Below are 19,700 nucleotides of genomic sequence, written 5' to 3'. Positions count from 1 at the left end.
TATCATTCAAAGGACCAAACGGGTCCCTTTAAGCAAGTTTAACTGCATCTGGTAAAAAAAAAAACCTTACTCTGTCAATTTCTGGATGGTTTAGGAGAATCTGAACAATATCAGCATGACCACCACCAGAAGCAAAATGAAGAGGGGAGCTGAGTTGTCCATTCAACAAATTTGGGTTGCACTTTCCTTTCTCTAATAGCGTTCGTGTCGCTTCTACTTTTCCATACCTGCCCAAAAAGAAAAAAAAAGAAAAGAAAAAAGGACTTTATTTTATTCAACCTAGAGTCACTTCTTTGTGAGATTGGCACCTTTATAAAAAATAAAAAAACTATATAGAAACATGTATAATTCTAGAAACCCTCCAAAGCATTAATCTTGCTCATCAATAATTCTGGTAACAAACTACATGACAGATGTCTTGAATTAATACATTGCCTACCTCAGAATACAGGTGCAATCTAATTTAAAATAATTAATTGTGTGTGTCTTTGTGATTCTAAATGAATTATAAGTTATTTTTTCCAATATATTAAGGAGAGCAGATATTTTTATCTACCACTATTTCACCCAGATTTTTCTAATAAAATGTTCATAGCCTCTGAGTTTTAATTCCAATAGGGTTTTGAACATACAACATATATACAACCATCTATATGTTCTAACAAGAATAAAACCAATTATCTCATTCTTTCTAGTGGTTAGTAGTGAATATTACCACAATTATACAAAGCCCAGTCCCAGTCCTAGTATGAGGGCCAGACAAATTAACACTTTACCTTTCTAATATTACTGCCAATGGCTTTAAAAAAGAATGTCCATCATTCTCAACCAAGATTAAAGGGATAGTACAGCAGGAAGAGAGCTCATAGCAGCAAAGCAAATTGCAAAAACTCAGCTGATGACAACCAGGTACTAACTGGTTTATGAAGACTCCACAAAAAAAATTATATTTGAGTTGCCACAACATCTTTTCACAACCAATAAATAAATCAGAAGTTTTTGAAATACTATTATTATCATGGGGTAGTATAGGTGTGTTGATGACGGACAAATATCATATATTTGATATATATCATTTGGATTTGCAGTGTAGCACAATAATCTCTCTCTTGGAATATTATTAATGGAATTCAAACTTCCCAGTATAGGATATGGAAGGTAGATTTTGCTCATATTACAAAATCCTAATCAAGTATAGTATTGCAATACTCATCGTATTGAGCAAAACTATAAGCTCAGTAACACGCATTTTCTTGTAGCTCCTTTTATTTTAACTATAATTAGTTTTTAGCAGTTTTTAATGAGATTTCTTTTAAATTCAAGTTATACAGTTTGGGTGGAACAAATGTGGAGGGAAAAAGCATAGATAAAGAATTTTTTTTGGACTAGGATGATATCAGGAAAAGAAAGAATGACATGTCATTAGCCCGGACTCTCTCCCTTACAGAAATCAGTCAAACAAACAAAGATAGAGCATTTTACAAGACAAGAATCTGTAAGTAAAACAAATGCTTCCTTTATTTCAAACAAATTTGATGCCTTAGAATGGAACTTTCAAATGGAAACAGAAAAACAACAGCTATCGGAGCATTACTATCTATTAAAAGAAGAACAAAATGGGAGTTAGGACTCCCTCATGGATTCTCATTGTGGGTCACCATTCCAGCTAATTAGTCCATCTACCAACCTTTAGGAATTAAAAACAAGCTTAAGCTGAAATCAGAAGAGGAAGAAGTTCCCTTGGGAAAATTCAATAGAGTATATGGCAGAACAGTGCCTGCACTCAGATTAAATTTTGATCTCCATTAGTTTGAACAGTTCTCAGTCATAAAATATGAACAGACATGCTGAAAGATAATATATAAGTTTAAATTTAAAAGCACGAAACTGGACCATTCATGTCTATCAAGGTGGTCCATTTAACCCTTTTATCTGGGCCAAGTAAAGAAAAATTAAGACAATCTGACAAAATGCCACAGTACCTGAATACTCTTTAAAGTTTGACAAGGCAAAACGGGCAGGGGTGGGTTTTGGATTCTTTTACTGCCGGTTTGCTGAGGGACACACTTCGGGCATGAGTGCGCTTCATGCACGCGCATGCGCAGTAGCGAAAAAATAGCTTCTGTACATGTGCAGAAGCAAAAAACAAGATGGTGGAGCCTATGGTGCCGCCGATAGAACTAGTTCAGGGATGGGTTCCAATAGGAACCCATCTCTGAAAACGGGTGAGCTTCACATATACTAAAGCTCCCACAGCTGCTACAGAAGAATCTTTGTAATTCAAATTGCTTATGGCAGACACGACAGACTGCTCTCAGCGTATAGTAAATAGCTGTAATATCAAATGCTGGAATTTTAACAGCAGTAATTTCTCTGAGTCAACTTACTGCCAGCATGGCCAGAGAGATCTATGGGCTTCTGAATGGCTCCCAAGTGTCTTAAATCGTAACAGATTCAAAAAACTTACCATCCTACTGATGTTCTTTAAGATGAGAATGTATTTAGATTTATTTGAAATATTGTCCAGCAGAGTTTTAATCGAAAAGATTAAACCGCCATTCAACTCTAGGTCAGCTATATCAAACATCCATGTCCCAAAAGTGCTTTTTAAAGAGGCAGGTGGACTTTCTGGTTTTTCTTTGAAGATGTTTCGCTTCTCATCCAAGAAGTTTCTTCCCTACCATCCAGCCAGCTTCATGGATGAGAAGCGAAATGTTTTAGAAGAAAAACCAGAAAGTCCAATTGCCCCTTGAAAAAACACTTTTGAGACAACCTTGACCTGGATAACTGAGAATCTTTTCAAACACACCAAGATATTGGGTGCAATATGCTGACTCTGCTAACCGCTTCGAGAAGGTTGTAAAGCACTATGAAGCAGAATATAAATCTACATGCTATTGCTATTGCTACATCCAATTGGATTTATAAGCAACAAACAGGGGGCAGGAACAATGTCCCCTCTAATTTTTTTTTCAGTGTGTGCGGAAAAGTATAGTGTTTGAGCGGCACATTTTCATGCCTGAGCACCTGAATTTTTTTCACAGATGCTTCACAGAGCAATTGATTTATAGGATCCGAATTGGAATGGAGAAAAATGGTTTTGTGTGTGCGTGAATGTGTGTGAGTGTGTTTGTGTGTGTGTGTGTGTGTTTGAGTGAGCGAGCAAGAGATCCGCTAAGGGAACTGTGCCTATTTAGAAAAGAAGGTAAATTATTGCAAACATGATCAGTCGAAGCTAAGTATGGGGACAGGTTGGGCAGTAGAGAGAAAGTGATAAAAGAGTGGGAGAGAGGAAGAGAGGAAGAAAAAAGAAGGAAGAGAGACACAAAGAGACAGAGAAGGAGAGAGAAAGTGACAGAAGAGTGGAAAAGAAGGAGAGAGAAAGAGAGACAAAGAGAAAGAGAGTGAGAGACAAAAAAGAGACAAAGAGGCGAGAGAAGGGAGGAGAGAGAAAGTAACAGAAGAATGGAAAAGGAGAGACAAAGAGAAGAGAGACAAAGAGAAAGAGGATGAGAGTGACAGAGAGAGAAGAGAGGAAGAGGAAAGAGTAAGAGAGAACATCTCATTTCAACCCTGAGGTGCAAATATTCTCTTTAATTGGTAATTGTATTTGTCCATTTCCTAGCCAATACTCTCATTTCTCCTTAAGTTCATCAAGAATTCCCTTCTTTTTATTGAATTTATCACAATAATTTGAGAACAACTTTTTCAGCACAGCTTTACAGCTATTTAAAATATATAGTAATTTAGGTCAGATTTTCAGAACATTAGTCTATTTATAAATCACTAAGTGCAAAGAAACAGAAAGTTGGCTTTCCTTTTTGTAATTGCCTATTGCCTGCTTAATTTTCTACCTACATTTTTGATAACTGATATTCACTGTTGACCCAAGAAGCCCATCATAGAAAGAAACCCTCCCTATGAACTTTGTTGGGTTTCCATGGAATGAAGTTTGATCTTTTTCTCAACTATACAGTAGCATATTCTTTCTAAGGAGGATATAATCAAGAAAGTCCATAATTGTCTATCAATTTAACAGTATCTCGATTGACAATGTCTTTATATGTCAACTCTAACTCTTTCAGTCTTAAAGGTTTGGTGAGGTGAAATCCAAAAATTCTTTTAAAGAGAAAAAAAATGCTTGCACAATTGCACCCATGGAGACATGTGTGTGTGTGTGTGTGTTATTTGTGCTGATAAATAAATAAAGGGAGACTAGTATAGATCTATTTCAAGCTATTTAGCTCTCATCAGCTAGCCATACCCTTACTGGGATTCGAACCTGGGCTATATCAACTCTAATTCTTTCAGTCTTAAAGGTTTGGTGAGGTGAAATCCAAAAATTCTTTTAAAGAGAAAAAAAATGCTTGCACAATTGCACCCATGAAGACATGTTTGTGTGTGTGTGTGTGTGTGTGTGTGTGTGTGTGTTGTATTTGTACTGATAAATAAATAAAGGGAGATTATCAGCACAAATACAACACAAATGTAACAAAGGCAACAGTAAAAATATTGGATTTCTGTCTGGATGGTCTCTTATGACGAGCCGATAGACAGAGAAAGGAAGCAGTAGGCTTCCTCCCATATTTGGGCATACCAGGGGTTGTGACACTAAATACATACATACATACATACATACATACATACACACACACACACACACACACACACACACACACACACATATACATACACACACACACACACAAACGCAAACATATATATACAACACACAGAGAAACAAACTTAACAAAGTGCTAAGTCTGCCTACCAACTAACACTCACTCACTCTCTCTCTCTCTCTCCCTCTCTCTCTCTCTCTCTCTCTAGAGAGAGAGAGTATCCCTCCTTCCTTCAGCCCAACACTCTTGGCTGGCATCCCAGCCAGATGAAGGGACTGCAGAGGGTTTCCTCGAGTCTTGGGTAGCAAGTCATTTGATGGGAAAGTTGCCTCTTGGAAGGAATGACCCGGCTTGGCTGCTGCTTTGTCTCTCCTGGCTTGTCTCTCCTGGCTCTTCGCTTCTCGTTCGGTCATTGGGCGGCAGATCGAAAGCGGGAGCCAAGCCGGGTCATTCCTTCCAAGAGGCAACCTTCCCATAGAATGACTGCCCTAGACTTGGGGACACCCCCTGCAGTTTCTCTCTCCCTCCCCCTCCTGCCCCCCCTCTCTCTTTCTCTCCAAATCCGAGCAGCCGCTACTGGGAGCCCATCCCATGCCTTCTTCCAACCCCCACATCCCTTCTCTCAGCTACTTTCTGCCTTGTGATTGCCCGTCTCCAGGCTGGCTCTCCTCTCCTATTATTGTGGAAGGCATCTCACAAAAACCACCGTGCGGCAGTTGGAAACTACGGTGTTTTGTTGCCACATGCACGGCCGCGCACCCACACAGCTTAGAGGAAACATTGGGCAGGAAGCAGACTTCTTTCTGATCCAATCAGGTAGAGCAGCATACAGCAAGAACCATCAATTGTTGCTGAACAATGTCCCTGAAATGCAAAATTTATTGGACTGTGCTGATTTCGTATTCTGAGAACAAGATTCCCAGGAATTTGCATGAGACAAGCTAACTCTTGCAGGATGCTTGGTTGTTTGCTATCAGCTCTGCAGCTCAATGCAATGATCTCAGGTCATTAGCTCACCAAAATCAAATTCAAGCCATTTGATTATCTTTGAGTGATGATGTAATTTTCTTGTTAACCTGGAATGTTGATGGCTGATCTACTCCATCAAAAGACCAATGTTTTTTGTCCCTCCGCCTCCCTTTTTTTTTTGGTCAAAAGCATTTGACATGTTTTTGTTATCTTTTTTTGTCCGGGAATCTTCAGCTATATCAGAGGTGGAGCTGGATGGCTGTTGGATCAGCTTTGTTTTATAACCTCAAGGATTAACACAGGAGGGAGACACAAGCGTGGCATTGTGACTTTAGTCACTATAACTTTGCAATAAACTTTTTCTATATTAAAATCACTTGGGTTCTGAACAATTGTAGTTTGACCTGCAACTGCATTGAACTCACCAGCATGCATAATGGATAGGTGCCCAGTGATCACTATCCAACTGATTTACAGAGAATTTTTCATCCAAAAGTTGACTCAGTAATTCAGTATCACCTTCACAAGCACTTCGATGAAGAGGAAAATCATCAACCCACTGACGTTCCCTAAGAGGAATCAAAAAGACGTAACATTTAAATTGTGTCCCAATAAAAAGCAGTTTGAATATAAAATATTATGAATGTGTACAAAACAGCATATGAATATTTTCTAATGCAGTATATGAATGCACTTGAACAAATTATATGCCAAATTTATATTACATTTCACAGATCTAATCCAGTAACATTTCATTTTAAAAATCCATTCAATTAATCTTCTCATCGTTCCTATCACCCATCTCCTCCCACTTATGACTGTATTACTGTAACTTTGTTGCTTGTATCCTTACATATTGATTGTTTCCTAGTATGATTTGGTTGCTTATTTGTATCCTATGACTATCATTAAGTGTTGTACCTTATGATTCCTGACGAACATATTTTTTCTTTTATGTACCCTGAGAGCATATGCACCAAAGACAAATTCCTTGTGTGTCCAATCACACTTGGCCAATAAAGAATTCTATTCTTTTCTATTCTATTCTTTTGACAAAACCTTTTAAAAAGCTGAAAGAAAGGTCTGCTTCATGCTGAATTCAATTCCCAATGCCTTCATAGACTCATCTACATAGTTTTTTTTGCAGAACTAGAAATAGTTTGGTTTCATGATTTTTTTGTGGCTACCCAGTCTAGATTACTGCTCTACGGTTTCCTTTTGGGGCTCCTATTCAAATATTAACTACGACTGAATCTGTGTAGGTTTTTGTATCAACAAAGTTTGGTTTGGTATTGATATTTAGCTGCCAACTCCCATCCTTTTCCTAAATAAATTTGGCTCTACCAAAAGCAATAACAAAATCATAAAATAAAGCTTATGAAAGGCATTTTTTTTTAAAAAAATGTGAAAACTATTTGTATGAATAGAATAGGATTCTTTATTGGCCAAGTTTGATTGGACACACAAAAGAATTTATCTTTAGTGCATATGCTCTCAGTGTACATAAAGAAAAATACAATTAAAATTGGCACCTTTGCACTGTGGTGTGGCATAAATTATTGCATGTTGACAGCCATAACAACCAATAGAGGGTGCTGAATCGTATAGAACCAGACACATCATTAGAAGCTAAAATTCTAAGACTACATCTGATTTACTATGCCCATGTCCTCTGTGCAAATTTGTTGAAGAAGTCAATGATGCTGGGAATGGTTAGTCGAACAAGAAGAAGGGCAAGCGAAGAACATGCTGGCTTGATAAAATAAAACATGATACAAAGATGAATATCCAACAGTTAAAAGAAGTTGTGCTTGACAGGGCAGCATTGAGAGCACTTGCCTCTAAAGTAAATTATGACTGACTGGACAAAACAACAAAGAATAAAAATGAATAAAAATAAAATAGTACTTGTCTTCCATGACACTGCTCATGCTTCGTTGCCACTTTTCCCGTTTTGGAATCTGTATTTTCGAATAATCTGGAGCTCCAAGTCCAAAATAAGGATTTATAACCACTTTGTCCACCTGGAAATATTGCAGAATTTAAGAAAGTTTAAAACCCAAAATGAAAATATGAAGCCTAAAAGTGATATTAATCATTATTTCTTCTTACTCTGTTGGTATACTGAAGATCAGATCCAAATAAAGGGTTGTAAATACATATGTCTGCCTTCTCTAGCGCAAGCATTTTGCTCTTGATCTCCAACGCAGTGTATCCCATGTGAAGGGAACTCTCGCTCTGTCCGGGTTCAACAGCATAAGCGGGGTTTGTAACGTTTGTTTTAATCCGCTCTAAAGGAGATGGTCTGAATAAAGCTGGGATTGAATGTGATTGCAAGTGCCGTTCTTCTAACCATCTGCAAAAAAGAATGGATTAGACCAGTGGTGAAATTCCATTTTTTTTTACTACTGGTTCTGTGAGTGTGGCTTGGTGGATGTGGCAGGGGAAGGATACTGCAAAATCTCCCTTCCCACTCCACTCCAGGGGAAGGATATGGCAAAATCTCTGGGGCCAGCCATAGGTGGTATTTCCTGCTTCTCCGAACTACTCAAAATTTCCGCTACCGGTTCTCCAGAACCTGTCAGAACCTGCTGAATTTCACCCCTAGATTAGACTCACCAGTATTACCCATGCAATCAGACAAGAAACAGGATGATTGACCCACACTGCTCCTTCTATAAATGATGGCCATTGTTTTATATATACTGTTAATATTTCTTCCTAACTCCACCCTTTTTAAAGTGTGAGTTCTGGCAGGAATGTACATACAGATACATTTTGGGACATGCATGGAAGAACTATTTGTGGATGATTCATGCTTAGATTAAAACATTTCTCCAGGGCATGGATATGAAACCTGTAATGCTCAAAACATAAGTATTTTAGGGCGAGAAGAATCGGAAAAACCCAAAACCACTAATGACAGGATATGATAACAGGAGCTATGGAGAAGTAAGGGAAAGAATGGTAGCAGCAAGATGTAAAGAATGAATGGCAGGTTGGATATGTCAGGCTTGAATTCAGACACAACCCCATTTGTCCATTGCCCTTCTATTCAACCATACTACATCCTATCTATCCAATCTCTCTTTCCTTTTACTTTCCCAAATGAGACAGAGGAGCTTGTTGAATAGATTGCATTTGACTTTAAAGGTGGCATTATGCAGTTCCACCAGCTAGGTGTAAGGATACGCAGGCTGGCATACCACCCATGGAGAAAGAAAAGCATGAAAAACACTGACCCCTCACTGTATTTGCTCTCTGAGACCTCTCCAGAATGTTTTCTATTGGGGGAGGAGGGGCGCTGAAACTTATAATTATCAAAATCTTCTGAGTTTCATTGAGATGAATTATGACTTAATCAGAAAGATTCAGCTGAATTTCAGTCCCATAGTTTTTATTTCATACAGGTACCGTGTTTCCCCGAAAATAAAACATAAAAATAAAATATTTTCTTTTTACTCACAAAATATGGCTTGGGCCTTATTATAAGGGGAGGGTTTATTGTTTTGGGGTTGCCAGGCAGCTGCTCTCTTGTGAGCAGACTCATGAGCAAATGGCTGTGTTGCCCTGTTGTAGCAGCGCAACACAACAATCATGAAGCGACCACGCTTACGAGCAGCCACCCGGCAAACCTCCTTTCCAGCCGGGCACAGCACCATTCACTGACCTAGGAGTATCGCCAAGCCACATGAGCGCCTGTTTGCCACCACCCAGCTCCAGCAGCTTGGCACCTTCGAAATGCCAGTGAATGGTGGTCTACATGGCTGGAGAGGGAGTTGCGCGAGCGGCTGTTCCGCTCTTGCTTACGCACCTCCCAGCCTCACGATATCCTAGCCCAGCTCTCCCTGCAGAGCCAGAGCGCCTCCGCTGCCACCACCATCCCAGCATGGCTTTTTCGCTGGCTTCCAAACCGAGTCTGGATGTACGCTCTATGGTTGTGGGCGAGCTGCTGGCAGAGCGTACAACCATAGAGTGTATGCCCAGAACAGTCACTGCTGGAAGACTCGGTTTGGAACCTGCCGAAAAACCCATGCTGGGATGGCGGTGGCAGCAGCGGTGCCCTGGCTCTGCAGGGAGAGCTAAGCCAGGGCATCGTGAGACTGGCAGGCACGGGAGCAGGAGCGGAACAGCTGCTCACACAACCCCCCCCCCTCTCCAGCCGTGTAGAGCACCATTCACTGGCATTTTGAAGGCAGCAAGAGAGCCGGGCGGTGACAAACAGGCGCTCACGGAGCTTGGCGATACCCCTAGGTCAGTGAATGGTGCTGTGCCCAGCTGGAAAGGGGATTTGCCTGGCGGCTGCTCTTGAATATGGTCACTTCATTGCTGTTGTGTTGCACTGTTGCAACAGCGCAACACAGCCATTTGCCTATGAGGCTGTGCCCGGCTCTTTGGCAGCCCACTCACAAGCGAGCAGCCCCCCAGCAGCCCCCCTTTTAGCTGGGCACAGAACTGCTCACCAACTTAGTGGTATCCCAAAAGTGCCGAACAATGCGATCACCACTTTTGCCTCCCTCCCGGTTCCCACAGCTTGGCATCTTCGGGACACTGCTAGGTTGGTGAGCGCTGCTTTGTCTGGCTGGAAGTGCGGGGTTGTCCAGGGGGCTTACTTGTGGGGGAGGGCTTATATTTTTGCCCACCAGAAAAATGTGGCATGGCCTTATTATCAGGACATGTCGTATTTTCGGGGAAACACGGTAGTTCTTGACTTACAACCACAACTGAGTCCAAAATTTATCTTGTGAAGTGCAACATTTGTTAAATAAGTTTTGCCACAGTTTTTATAACTTTTCTTGCCACAGTTGTTAAGTGAATCACTGCAGTTGGTAAGTTAGTAACCTGGATATTAAGTGAACCTGGCTTCCCCATTGACTTTGCTTGTCAGAAGGGTGCAAAAGGTGATCACATGACATTGGGATGCAGCAACAGACATAAATATAAACCATTTGCTAAGCACATGATCATGCTGCAAAGGCAGTAAAAAGTGGTGCTATTCAGCCAGTTCTATCTGGTTCAGGCGAACCAGTAGCGGTGGTGTGGTAGGCTTCGGCCACCCACCTGGACGTCATCACGACCCGTTTTTGACGCTCACATTTGTTGATTTCACCCCTGGTGGTAACTATGAAAAATGGTCATAACCACATTTTTCAGTGCTGTTGTAACTTTGAACAGTCATTAAATAAACTGCTGTAAGTTGAGGACTACCTGTATTTGATACAAAATGCATTTCTCCATTCTATGCACCAGGCAGTATGTATATCACAAAAGTTAATTACTGGGAGAGTAATTTTCCTACAGAAACAATTTTAAAATTAAAAAAAAAACATTTCTTACTTATCTAAGAAAAGTAACATTCTAGCTGTAATTGTAGCAAAATGAGAACTGGATTCACTGCAGACTCTCATGATGTCTTGTAAACAGTAGAAAACTGGACATCCAGGACTGTAAACATACTTTGTATTATCTATAAAGAAAATAATGTTTAAACAGGTAAAACACATTTTAGTCTTTTTTTTTTACATTTTACTTTTATATTTTTATTCCTATAGGTATATTTTTCAACATACCCCTCTTAGATTGTACAGAAATACTTTTGCTGCCGTATTTTTTACCCCTTACATAGGCCATATAATTTGCTATCGTAGTCCTTCAGACATCACTTTAAGCAAGAATGGATTCTTGGCTGCTCCCCCTTCTTTTCTGTCAGTGTAAATGTCTAAACAAAACTGTATAAGCTAAAGAAAAAAATGTGACTTATGGCTCTAAGCTATTAGTAAACAAACAGCCAAAGTTCCTAGTTTAAGAATAATGATAAATCAATCATCTTAAGGAAGATGAATATCCAATGAATGATAATTGATAGTAAACTTATTATAGCCCAAGAATAAACTGGTGAAGTGATAAACTGGTAAAGTAAAAAATACTATAATTTAAGAAATTAAAAGAAAGCATCTTTGTTTTAAAACACAAAATCTATCTTTGGAACTTGGAGTAATGTCATTTCAAAGGCCAATAAGCTTTTTCAGTTCTGATATCCAAGAAGCTTCTTGAATGAAAAACGAAACACTTTCAAAGGAGAAAAACCAAGAAAGTCCAGTTGCATTTTGGAAAATCATCTTTAGCCTGGATGATTGAGAATCTCCATAGTCAATTTGAAATAATGTTTGTGAAACAATGTTTTATACAGATAATTACATCACTGACAGCTTTTAAAGATTAGCACACAAGCCACCAAGCAGTAGACACACTAGGGCAGTGATGGGCAACCTTTTTGGCGTGGTGTGTCAAAAATCGTCAAAAAATCGAGCATAACTCGCGTTGTGTGTCACTTCGACAAAAACATAATTTTGCGCAATTTATAGTTTAAACTACAAAAATATATAATTGCAATATAATTGTATTTAATAAACCAAAAACAAATTATTTAACATAGCTGCTTAGTAACTTCTTTGTTCATCAGTCGATTTCGTATGTTGCCCTTGATATTATTATCAGTATCACTTACCAACGGTCCTGCTTAGCAACCAAAATGTTGGCTCAGAAACTCTGGCATTGAAGCGTGCAAGTCTTAAAGCTGTCAAGTTACAAGAACCTTGCACCCCTAACCCTTTAGGAAAAAAACCCCAGGGGTCTTCAAACCTGACAGCTTTAAGCCTTGTGGACTTCAACTCTTCAACTAAAAGAGAGACTGATAAATATTAAAAAAAATAAAACCAAAAAGCAGCTACTGCAGTGGCTTAGAATTTTACTCAATTACTGTTGAGCCCATGGAAAGTTCTGCAGCCCCAGGAGCAAAGGAAGGGGGACGGAGAGAGAGAGATTGGCTGTTTGGGGTGCTTGAAACCACCTGGCCCTCCCCAAAGGAAACCCTCATTTGCAGGATGAGCCTCGACTGGCTCTGCCCAGCGGGGTTCCCCCAAGCGCCATTGGGCAGCGACGGATGCTTATCCTTTTTCCTTCGGCTGCTTCAGCTGGGACTTCAGACACCCCAAGGGAGGGACTTTATCGGGCCTCCCCCTCCCCACCCTTTGAATGAAGGTGTGATATGGCTCCTCCATCCCTGCTCTTTAACCCAGCCAGAATTACAGGAGGGCTGCCCCCGTTCCGGGGTGGATCTTAGCCGAGGGACACCAAGACCCCAGAATGGGTGGGGGGTGGGGGAAGAGCTTCTTGACGGAGGCCACGGTCGACTTTTGGAAGTTGTGTTTTCGTAAAATAAGATTAACCTTTGGATGTGTTTGTTCCGCTCGGCCAGCGGCGTTTTCTCCCACTTAATCCCGGCGGATCCTGATATCTGAGCTGGAAAACTGCAACCCCCCGGAAATGATGACGCCCCGCTGAGTAGCTGGGACTTGCAGAAAAAGGCTGCAGAGAGAGAAGCGTTCGATCCGTAATCCGTCTGTGGGGGGCGCTGGGGACAGGCCGGGCCCCTTCTTCCCACCTCTATCCCCCCCCACTCTTGAGGGACAAGCCCTTTCCCCTGTCCCAACGGTGGAATTTGAGGCTACCTCTGCTTTCCCTCTCCCTCCCTCAGTTGTGCAGCAGCGGCAGCGGCAGCTCTCAGCCTGGGCGGCAGCGTCACGCAGGCTGTGGAAGGAGGGGGAGGAGGAGGGAACCAAAGAGAGCTTTTACCGAGTCTGCGCCCCACAGCCAGGACCGTCCTGGCGCCTCAAGCCACGTTTCTTCCTGCAAAGCCCTTCTGGCGTCAAGCGGAACTCTCGGGTTGCCCGAAGGGCTTTGCAGGAAGAAACGCGGCTTGAGGCGCAAGGACGATCCTGGCTGTGGGGCGCAGACCCGGTAAAAGCCTCTCTTTGGTTGGTTCCCTCCTCCTCCTCCTCCTCCTCCTTCCACAGCCTGTGTGACGCTGCCGCCCAGGCTGAGAGCTGCCGCTGAAACAAGTTTGGGGAGCATGTGCGTGTCACCCGAAATGGCTACGCGTGTCAGCACTGACACGCGTGTCATAGGTTCGCCATCACTGCACTAGGGGAAAAAAAGGAAATCCTTAGATGTGTAGAAAAAATGTGTGCAGAAGAATCATTTGTAGTATCTTCCTACATAATGGGAACTACTGGCTTACAGCTTTCTTCTTCATTGCTGATTTCACAAAAAGATCCTAATGAGATCATTGACAGATAACCAATAAAAAATAAAGACTGAGACATAAATGTGTTTTCATAAACACCATAAAATGCACATTTAAGCAAAACAAAGTAATGGGGTTAGTTAAATAAGCAGCATAATTATTAATTATTCATCCGTATCACATAAACATAAACATAAACAACCAGCCACATAAAAAACAATGAATAAAAAACAACACCAGCCACATCCAAACTAATAGAGGGAGACTTCTTTAAAAAAAACAGAAGCAGTACATTTTCTAACTTTTGGTTAACACTTGTACTTTTAAAATGCACTTTTTATCTTACCTTTGACAACCGTTGGTACAACAAAAAGAGATGCATCCTTCCCTGAGTCCTCCCCAAGAGGAAATGTCTTCATTAGCAGAACTCTTTTACCTTCATATAATAAGAAAATATTTGTCAATTAAATAATTGAAATAGTATTTTTCTATATTTTCACATACAAAATATACCAAAAACTAGACTGACAGCCTGGGGATGTAAAATTCAAGATGATTCTTGAAAAACCTGCAGATTTGCAAGTAACAGTGGATATAAAAATGTTTGTGAATTCAAAGAGCTGTCATGAGCACAGATGATTCTAAACAATTTTACTAAGTATGCCAGTGTCCCACCTTACAAAAGATTGCCTTTAATGCTATTTGAAAGCTTTAATTAATTTTAAAAATACATCCATTTATGTGATTCTAGGAATAGGATGCAAAGCACATATTAGCTATTTGTAATTTCCAGGCTCAGTAGAAATTATTGGTTTTAACAAACCTAAGCTATATAAATATTATATAAGCTTTTTTGTGTATCTTTCTGACCATATATCAACATTTTAGGACTTACTCAAAGCATCAGAGATTAGATTGGAAGAGACAAGAGAAAGAGTATTTAAAAGCAAGAAAACTTTCCATGTTTTTTAGATAGATAAAATAATCCTATACTGCAAAAAGAAGTCAAAGTGCATCTTTTCAGAGAATTAGAACAAAATTTTAGTTGGGTTGAATGCTACCAAGCATGAAGCAGTATTATTAATTAATGGGATTAGAGTTTGGAAATGTTCTTTTATGGCTGGATATAGGAAAACACAGAACGCAAGCATTAAATCATCATTACCTTTAATCCCTTGATTTCCTGGTGAAATTGGTTTGGTGGTTTCTAGTATATAGTCCAAGATGCTTTGGGTTGTATCACTGCCTTCCTGAATCTTAGTCTCTAATAACATTTTCCTTCTCTTTTTCTTATGTCCTTCAATGGGAACCTCAAGTAACAAAATCTTGCAATGATAAAATTAAATATTATTGAAACACAAAGATTCATATTTATTTATAATCTAACACCTATATCTAACTTTTGGGATGATAGAATCTAATCTTTCCCAACTCCAAATTCTCCTATGGAAATTATAACTTACAAAATTTAAAGCTAACAATGCTAGAATGAGACGTACTTTCCTGCATGTAAAGTAAATGCAATAAAACTGGTATCAGAAGCAGAAATAATCAACAAAAATATGTAGACTTCATAAAAGAAGTAACTAAATACTATGTCAAGAAATTTCTGAAAATATTCCAAAAGTATTGCATTGTGTTTACGAACAAGACTTCGTTCTAAATCAAGTATAGATTACTTTTTGCTATGAATCTTTTTTTAAAATATTACATTTTCTTTTGTATTTTTAATTTGTCAAAATACATTTCAACAGAACTTTTGTCACTATTACTTGTTTCAGTCAGTTCTGATCATTAATCATGGAGTTGCTTTAAATCCAAAATTTTAAAAGTTCATGGTTGAAATTACTTCATTATTACAATTAACATGGTTTTAAATTTATTAAAGAACTATATAATAAAGAAAAAAGAAAGAGGAACAGCAATAGCACTTAAGACTTATATACTGCTCCACAGTGCTTTACAGAATTCTCTGAGAAGTTTACAAATGTCAGCATATTGTCCCCAACAATCTAGGTATTCATTTTGCCAATGATGGAAGGATGGAAGACTAAGCCCTACAACAGTGATGGCGAACCTATGGCACGTGTGCCACAGGTGGCACACAGAGCCATTTGTCAGGGTACATGGGGCACTGCCCTATCAGCTGGCCAGCACGCATGCGCGCACTGGCCAGCTGAGTTCACCATTTTTTAAAGCCATTTTTCGCCCTCACCAAGCTCCAGAGGCTTTATAGGAGCCTGGGGAGGGCGATAAGCGCCTTCCCCGCACCCCCCCCCGAGGCACTCCGGAGGCTTCATGAGCTTCCCTGAAGCCTCCGGAGTGGGAAAAAAATGGTCCTATGGGCAAACCGTAAGTTCAGGTATGGACTTCCAGTTTGTTCGGAGGGTCGTTTTGACTGCTCTGAAGGCTTCAGGGAAACCTCCTGAAGGTCCCTGAAGGCTTTGGAGTACTCATGCAGTTTTTGCATGCTTTTTTCACCCTCCCCAGGCTCCAGAGGCTTTATAGGAGCCTGGGGAGGGCGAAAAGAACCTTCCCTGCCCCCTGGAAGCCCTTCAGAGGCTTCAGGGACCTTCAGGAGGCTTTCCTGAAGCCTCCAGAGCAGTCAAAATGATCCTTCAAGCAAACCATCGGAGTGTCTTTTTGAGTGCTCCAAAGGCTTCAGGGATCTTCCGGAAGCTTCCCTGAAGCCTCCAGAGCAGTCCGTTTCCGAACTTGTGGTTTGCCTGTAGGGTCGCTTTTTTGCGCTCCGGAGGCTTCAGTGGGCCTCCGTGGGGGCAGAGGAGTCTCTTTTTGCCCTCCCCAGGCTCCTATAAAGCCTCTGGAGCCTGGGGAGGGTGAAAAATGGCTTTAAAAAAGGGTGAACTCAGCTGGCCAGCGCGCACATGCACGCTGGCCATCTGACAGGGCAGTGCCTTGCGTGCCCTGACAAATGGCTCTGCGTGCAACCTGTGGCACGCGTGCCATAGGTTCGCCATCATTGTCCTATTACCTTTATTAAGGAACAGCTACATACTTTAGATTCAATGTCATCTTCATAAGCCCACATCTGTAATATCACCTACCATTATGATTGAACAATTACAATTTATATAATTATATAATCATTTCCAATTTATGAAAGGATGGCTTACACAGGCAAAAATGTTTATAATAGAAATGATACTCTTGGAAAAGAAATCATTCTACAACCTCAAAATATTTTGGATTTTTTTATTTGCATTATGCAACATTATGGATATATTGATAGCTAAATGTAATTATTAGTAATTATAAAAGTTGTTTTCATTGAAGTCCACCCCTGCCCCCTTATTTTACCTCATAGGATTTAGCACGATATTCCCGAGAATTGAGGCTTGCAGTATTCTTTGGACGAATGACAGCCACGTAGGCTTCTGCTATGGTTTCTGGATTTCCCATCATTTGTTGTTAATTTTTCTTACTGGAAAAAAATCAACTGAAAATAACAATTCAATTCAGAAAACAAGCTTTCAAAAACAGAATGTTTCAATTGCTCTGTCCTTCTTTGTCTACATGAATATTACATGAATCATATGCTTGCAAATCATATGCAAAAGGAAACTGTCTCTCTGTGGTTTCTAAAGCTAGGCTGTTATCCTTTTTAAGATAAAGCTTGCAGTTTGCAACAGATGTTTGGAACTAACTACACAGATTGGAAAGATTTAAATGCTTTCATTTTTGATATTGCTAGACACTGGAGGGGAAGAGACTGAATTACTTCCCTTCCTATAAAGATACAAAGACTGCACTCTTCTATATAAGTACTTTATTGCAAGAGACGGATATCTGAAATTCTCTATGTGCTATATTTCTGCAAGTCAACCTTTCTACTTGAAGTACTTATTAAAGCGAGTACAAATTTCATTATGATTACCAAAGCTGATTTTCATGCGATGCTTTCAATATCTACAAGCTTTCAATAGCTACAAGCTTCCGATACAAAAATATGTGGGCAAAAATAATCAGTCCTATGTTTATTTATAGATACCATATACAAGTCTAAAATTATTTTGTTATAACATTCTGATCTCAAAAGTCAAAGCAAGTTATCTTTTAAAAAGATTATAAATGAACTATATATACTGTACCAAAGTACAGTGTTTAACAGATAAATCTTATTTGGATTATTCTAACAAAATCTTGTGGAATTTTAAAATAAATATTTATTATGGCATGATTTTGTAGATCTGTTTTATTAAAGGCATGACACTTTTCATCAGCTTACAAGTGTAAATACAGAATGGGTTTTCAACTGTTGGTTTATAGCATAAATGTTTATATTGGTAAATCTGGGTTCATTCAAATGAACCCTGGTTAGATTTACACAAAACACAAGCCAAGATTCAAAAGTTCCACCTCCCTTTTTTGGAATCAGTCCCTTCTACCTGTTACTGACAAAACAAAAACAAAAAGTTGGTGGCATATTTTTTCACTATCTTAAGATAAAGAACATAAAAGCTGTTGTGTAAGATCAGAACAGTTTTCTAGGGGTGACATGATAGCAGTGTTCCGATATCTCAGAGGCTGCCACAAAGAAGAGGGGATCAAGCTATTCTGCAAAGCAGGGTAAGGCAAGAAGCAAAGGGTGGTAACTAATCAAGGATAGAAGCAACCTAGAAGTAAGGAGAAATCTCCTAACAGTTAGAACAATTAATCAGTGGAACAACTTGCCTCCAGAAGTTGTAAATGCTCCAACAGTGGAAGTTTTAAAGAAGATGCTGGGTGACCATTTGTCTGAAGTGGTGTAGGGTTTCCTGCCTAAGCAGGAGGTTGGGCTATAAGACCTCCAAGGTCCCTCCCAACTCTGTTATTCTAATAGCAAAGATCAAAAATAGATTTGACTGCTTTTAAATCTTAGAAACCTTTACAAAATGTCAGGCCTATCTATTTCAAATGATGATCTTGGTCCCCATTTTAAAAAAAGCACAGTGAAAGCCAGGTTATAAGTTATTTGGTTTTGGCTTAGCTAACTGGATACACTCAACCATAGTTTAATTGAAAGACAAAACTATCCATTTTTGAAGCCATGGTATATAGAGTTGAAACTTTTTATTCATCAATTTCTTCTGGCAGTCTACTGTTGCTGTTTCTCGACTCCAGAAAAGATATTTTAATTATAAAAAACAGAAATTGCCATTTATGATGTTTTTTCCCTCTATATTTGTCAGTAGGGACTCTCCCCCCATACAACTGACAAAAGGTTCTTGTTAGCAATGTGTCATACGCCACATTTTAAAATGTCAAAGGGTTGAGATTGAGTTTATTAAGTTCTTTAAGAATGCCACCATAATAAATATGTAAGCACGTTTTGACATGTAGATCAGGGACGTGCAGTCAGGGGAGGCAGGGGTGGCAGAGCCTCACCACTGTCATCATTAAAAGTAAAAAAAATTTAAAAGGAAAAGGGCTGAGGTAGTTGCTGCCAGAGTAACAGTGGATGACTCTGCTTAGTGCTTAACTGTTTAAAAAAGCCTCTAAAAAGTGTCCTCTACAGGGGGTGGCAGCAGAATGAGGTGCCTCATTTAGTCTGATTTTCTGATCACTCGAGCAGAGCTAAGCAAGGGTTAAAAGCCAAAACATTCCTTATGTAGAAGAGGCACATCATCCACCAGCCTCCTTTAGAGGGTGTTTTTTAGAGGCTTTTTAGAGGCCCTGGGAGCAATTAGCTCAGTCTGACCTCAGAGCTCATGCTTTTTTTCTTTTACATTTTTTTTCTTTTCATGATGGCAGTCAAGAGCAGAGTTGAAATCCTCTCTGAAACAGCTGGAAAAGGTGCGTGTGTGGGGAGGGGGGAAGAATTCAAAAAGTTTGATTGCATGCAGAGCCACGTTGCCTTTTCAAACACACACACACACACACACACACACACACACACAGCTGGATAAAAGTATATAAGCCCAACTTCACTGATTACAAGTTTGAAAAGGCAACGTGGCTCCACCTGCAATCAAAGGCTTGAATCGAAAGGCAGCAGGGGAATGGGGGAGGGTATGGCAGAGGAG

General features: G+C 39.9%; 1 protein-coding gene across 3 annotated transcripts in view; it reads right to left on the bottom strand.

Annotated features, from left to right (window-relative positions):
* KRIT1 (KRIT1 ankyrin repeat containing) overlaps nucleotides 1–19,700 on the bottom strand; it is a 44,898-nt gene that overhangs the window by 18,024 nt on the left and 7,174 nt on the right. For 2 of the 3 annotated variants that reach the window (XM_032237693.1, XM_032237694.1), the window contains exons 2-9: nucleotides 16,996–17,119; nucleotides 14,843–15,002; nucleotides 14,024–14,113; nucleotides 10,929–11,058; nucleotides 7,704–7,947; nucleotides 7,500–7,615; nucleotides 6,017–6,160; nucleotides 71–227 (exon numbers count right to left, since the gene is read on the bottom strand). In XM_032237693.1, the coding sequence (XP_032093584.1) occupies nucleotides 71–227; nucleotides 6,017–6,160; nucleotides 7,500–7,615; nucleotides 7,704–7,947; nucleotides 10,929–11,058; nucleotides 14,024–14,113; nucleotides 14,843–15,002; nucleotides 16,996–17,100 (1,146 nt within the window). In that variant the 5' untranslated portion in view covers nucleotides 17,101–17,119. Of the gene's footprint in view, nucleotides 1–70; nucleotides 228–6,016; nucleotides 6,161–7,499; nucleotides 7,616–7,703; nucleotides 7,948–10,928; nucleotides 11,059–14,023; nucleotides 14,114–14,842; nucleotides 15,003–16,995; nucleotides 17,135–19,700 lie in introns of all 3 variants that reach the window. The other variant, XM_032237695.1, reaches the window with a different exon arrangement.

Source organism: Thamnophis elegans, chromosome Z (genome assembly GCF_009769535.1).
Source record: "Thamnophis elegans isolate rThaEle1 chromosome Z, rThaEle1.pri, whole genome shotgun sequence".
NCBI lineage: Eukaryota > Metazoa > Chordata > Lepidosauria > Squamata > Colubridae > Thamnophis > Thamnophis elegans.
The sequence above is the reverse complement of the archived record's forward strand: the minus strand, read 5'-3'. Positions and strand labels throughout refer to the sequence as shown.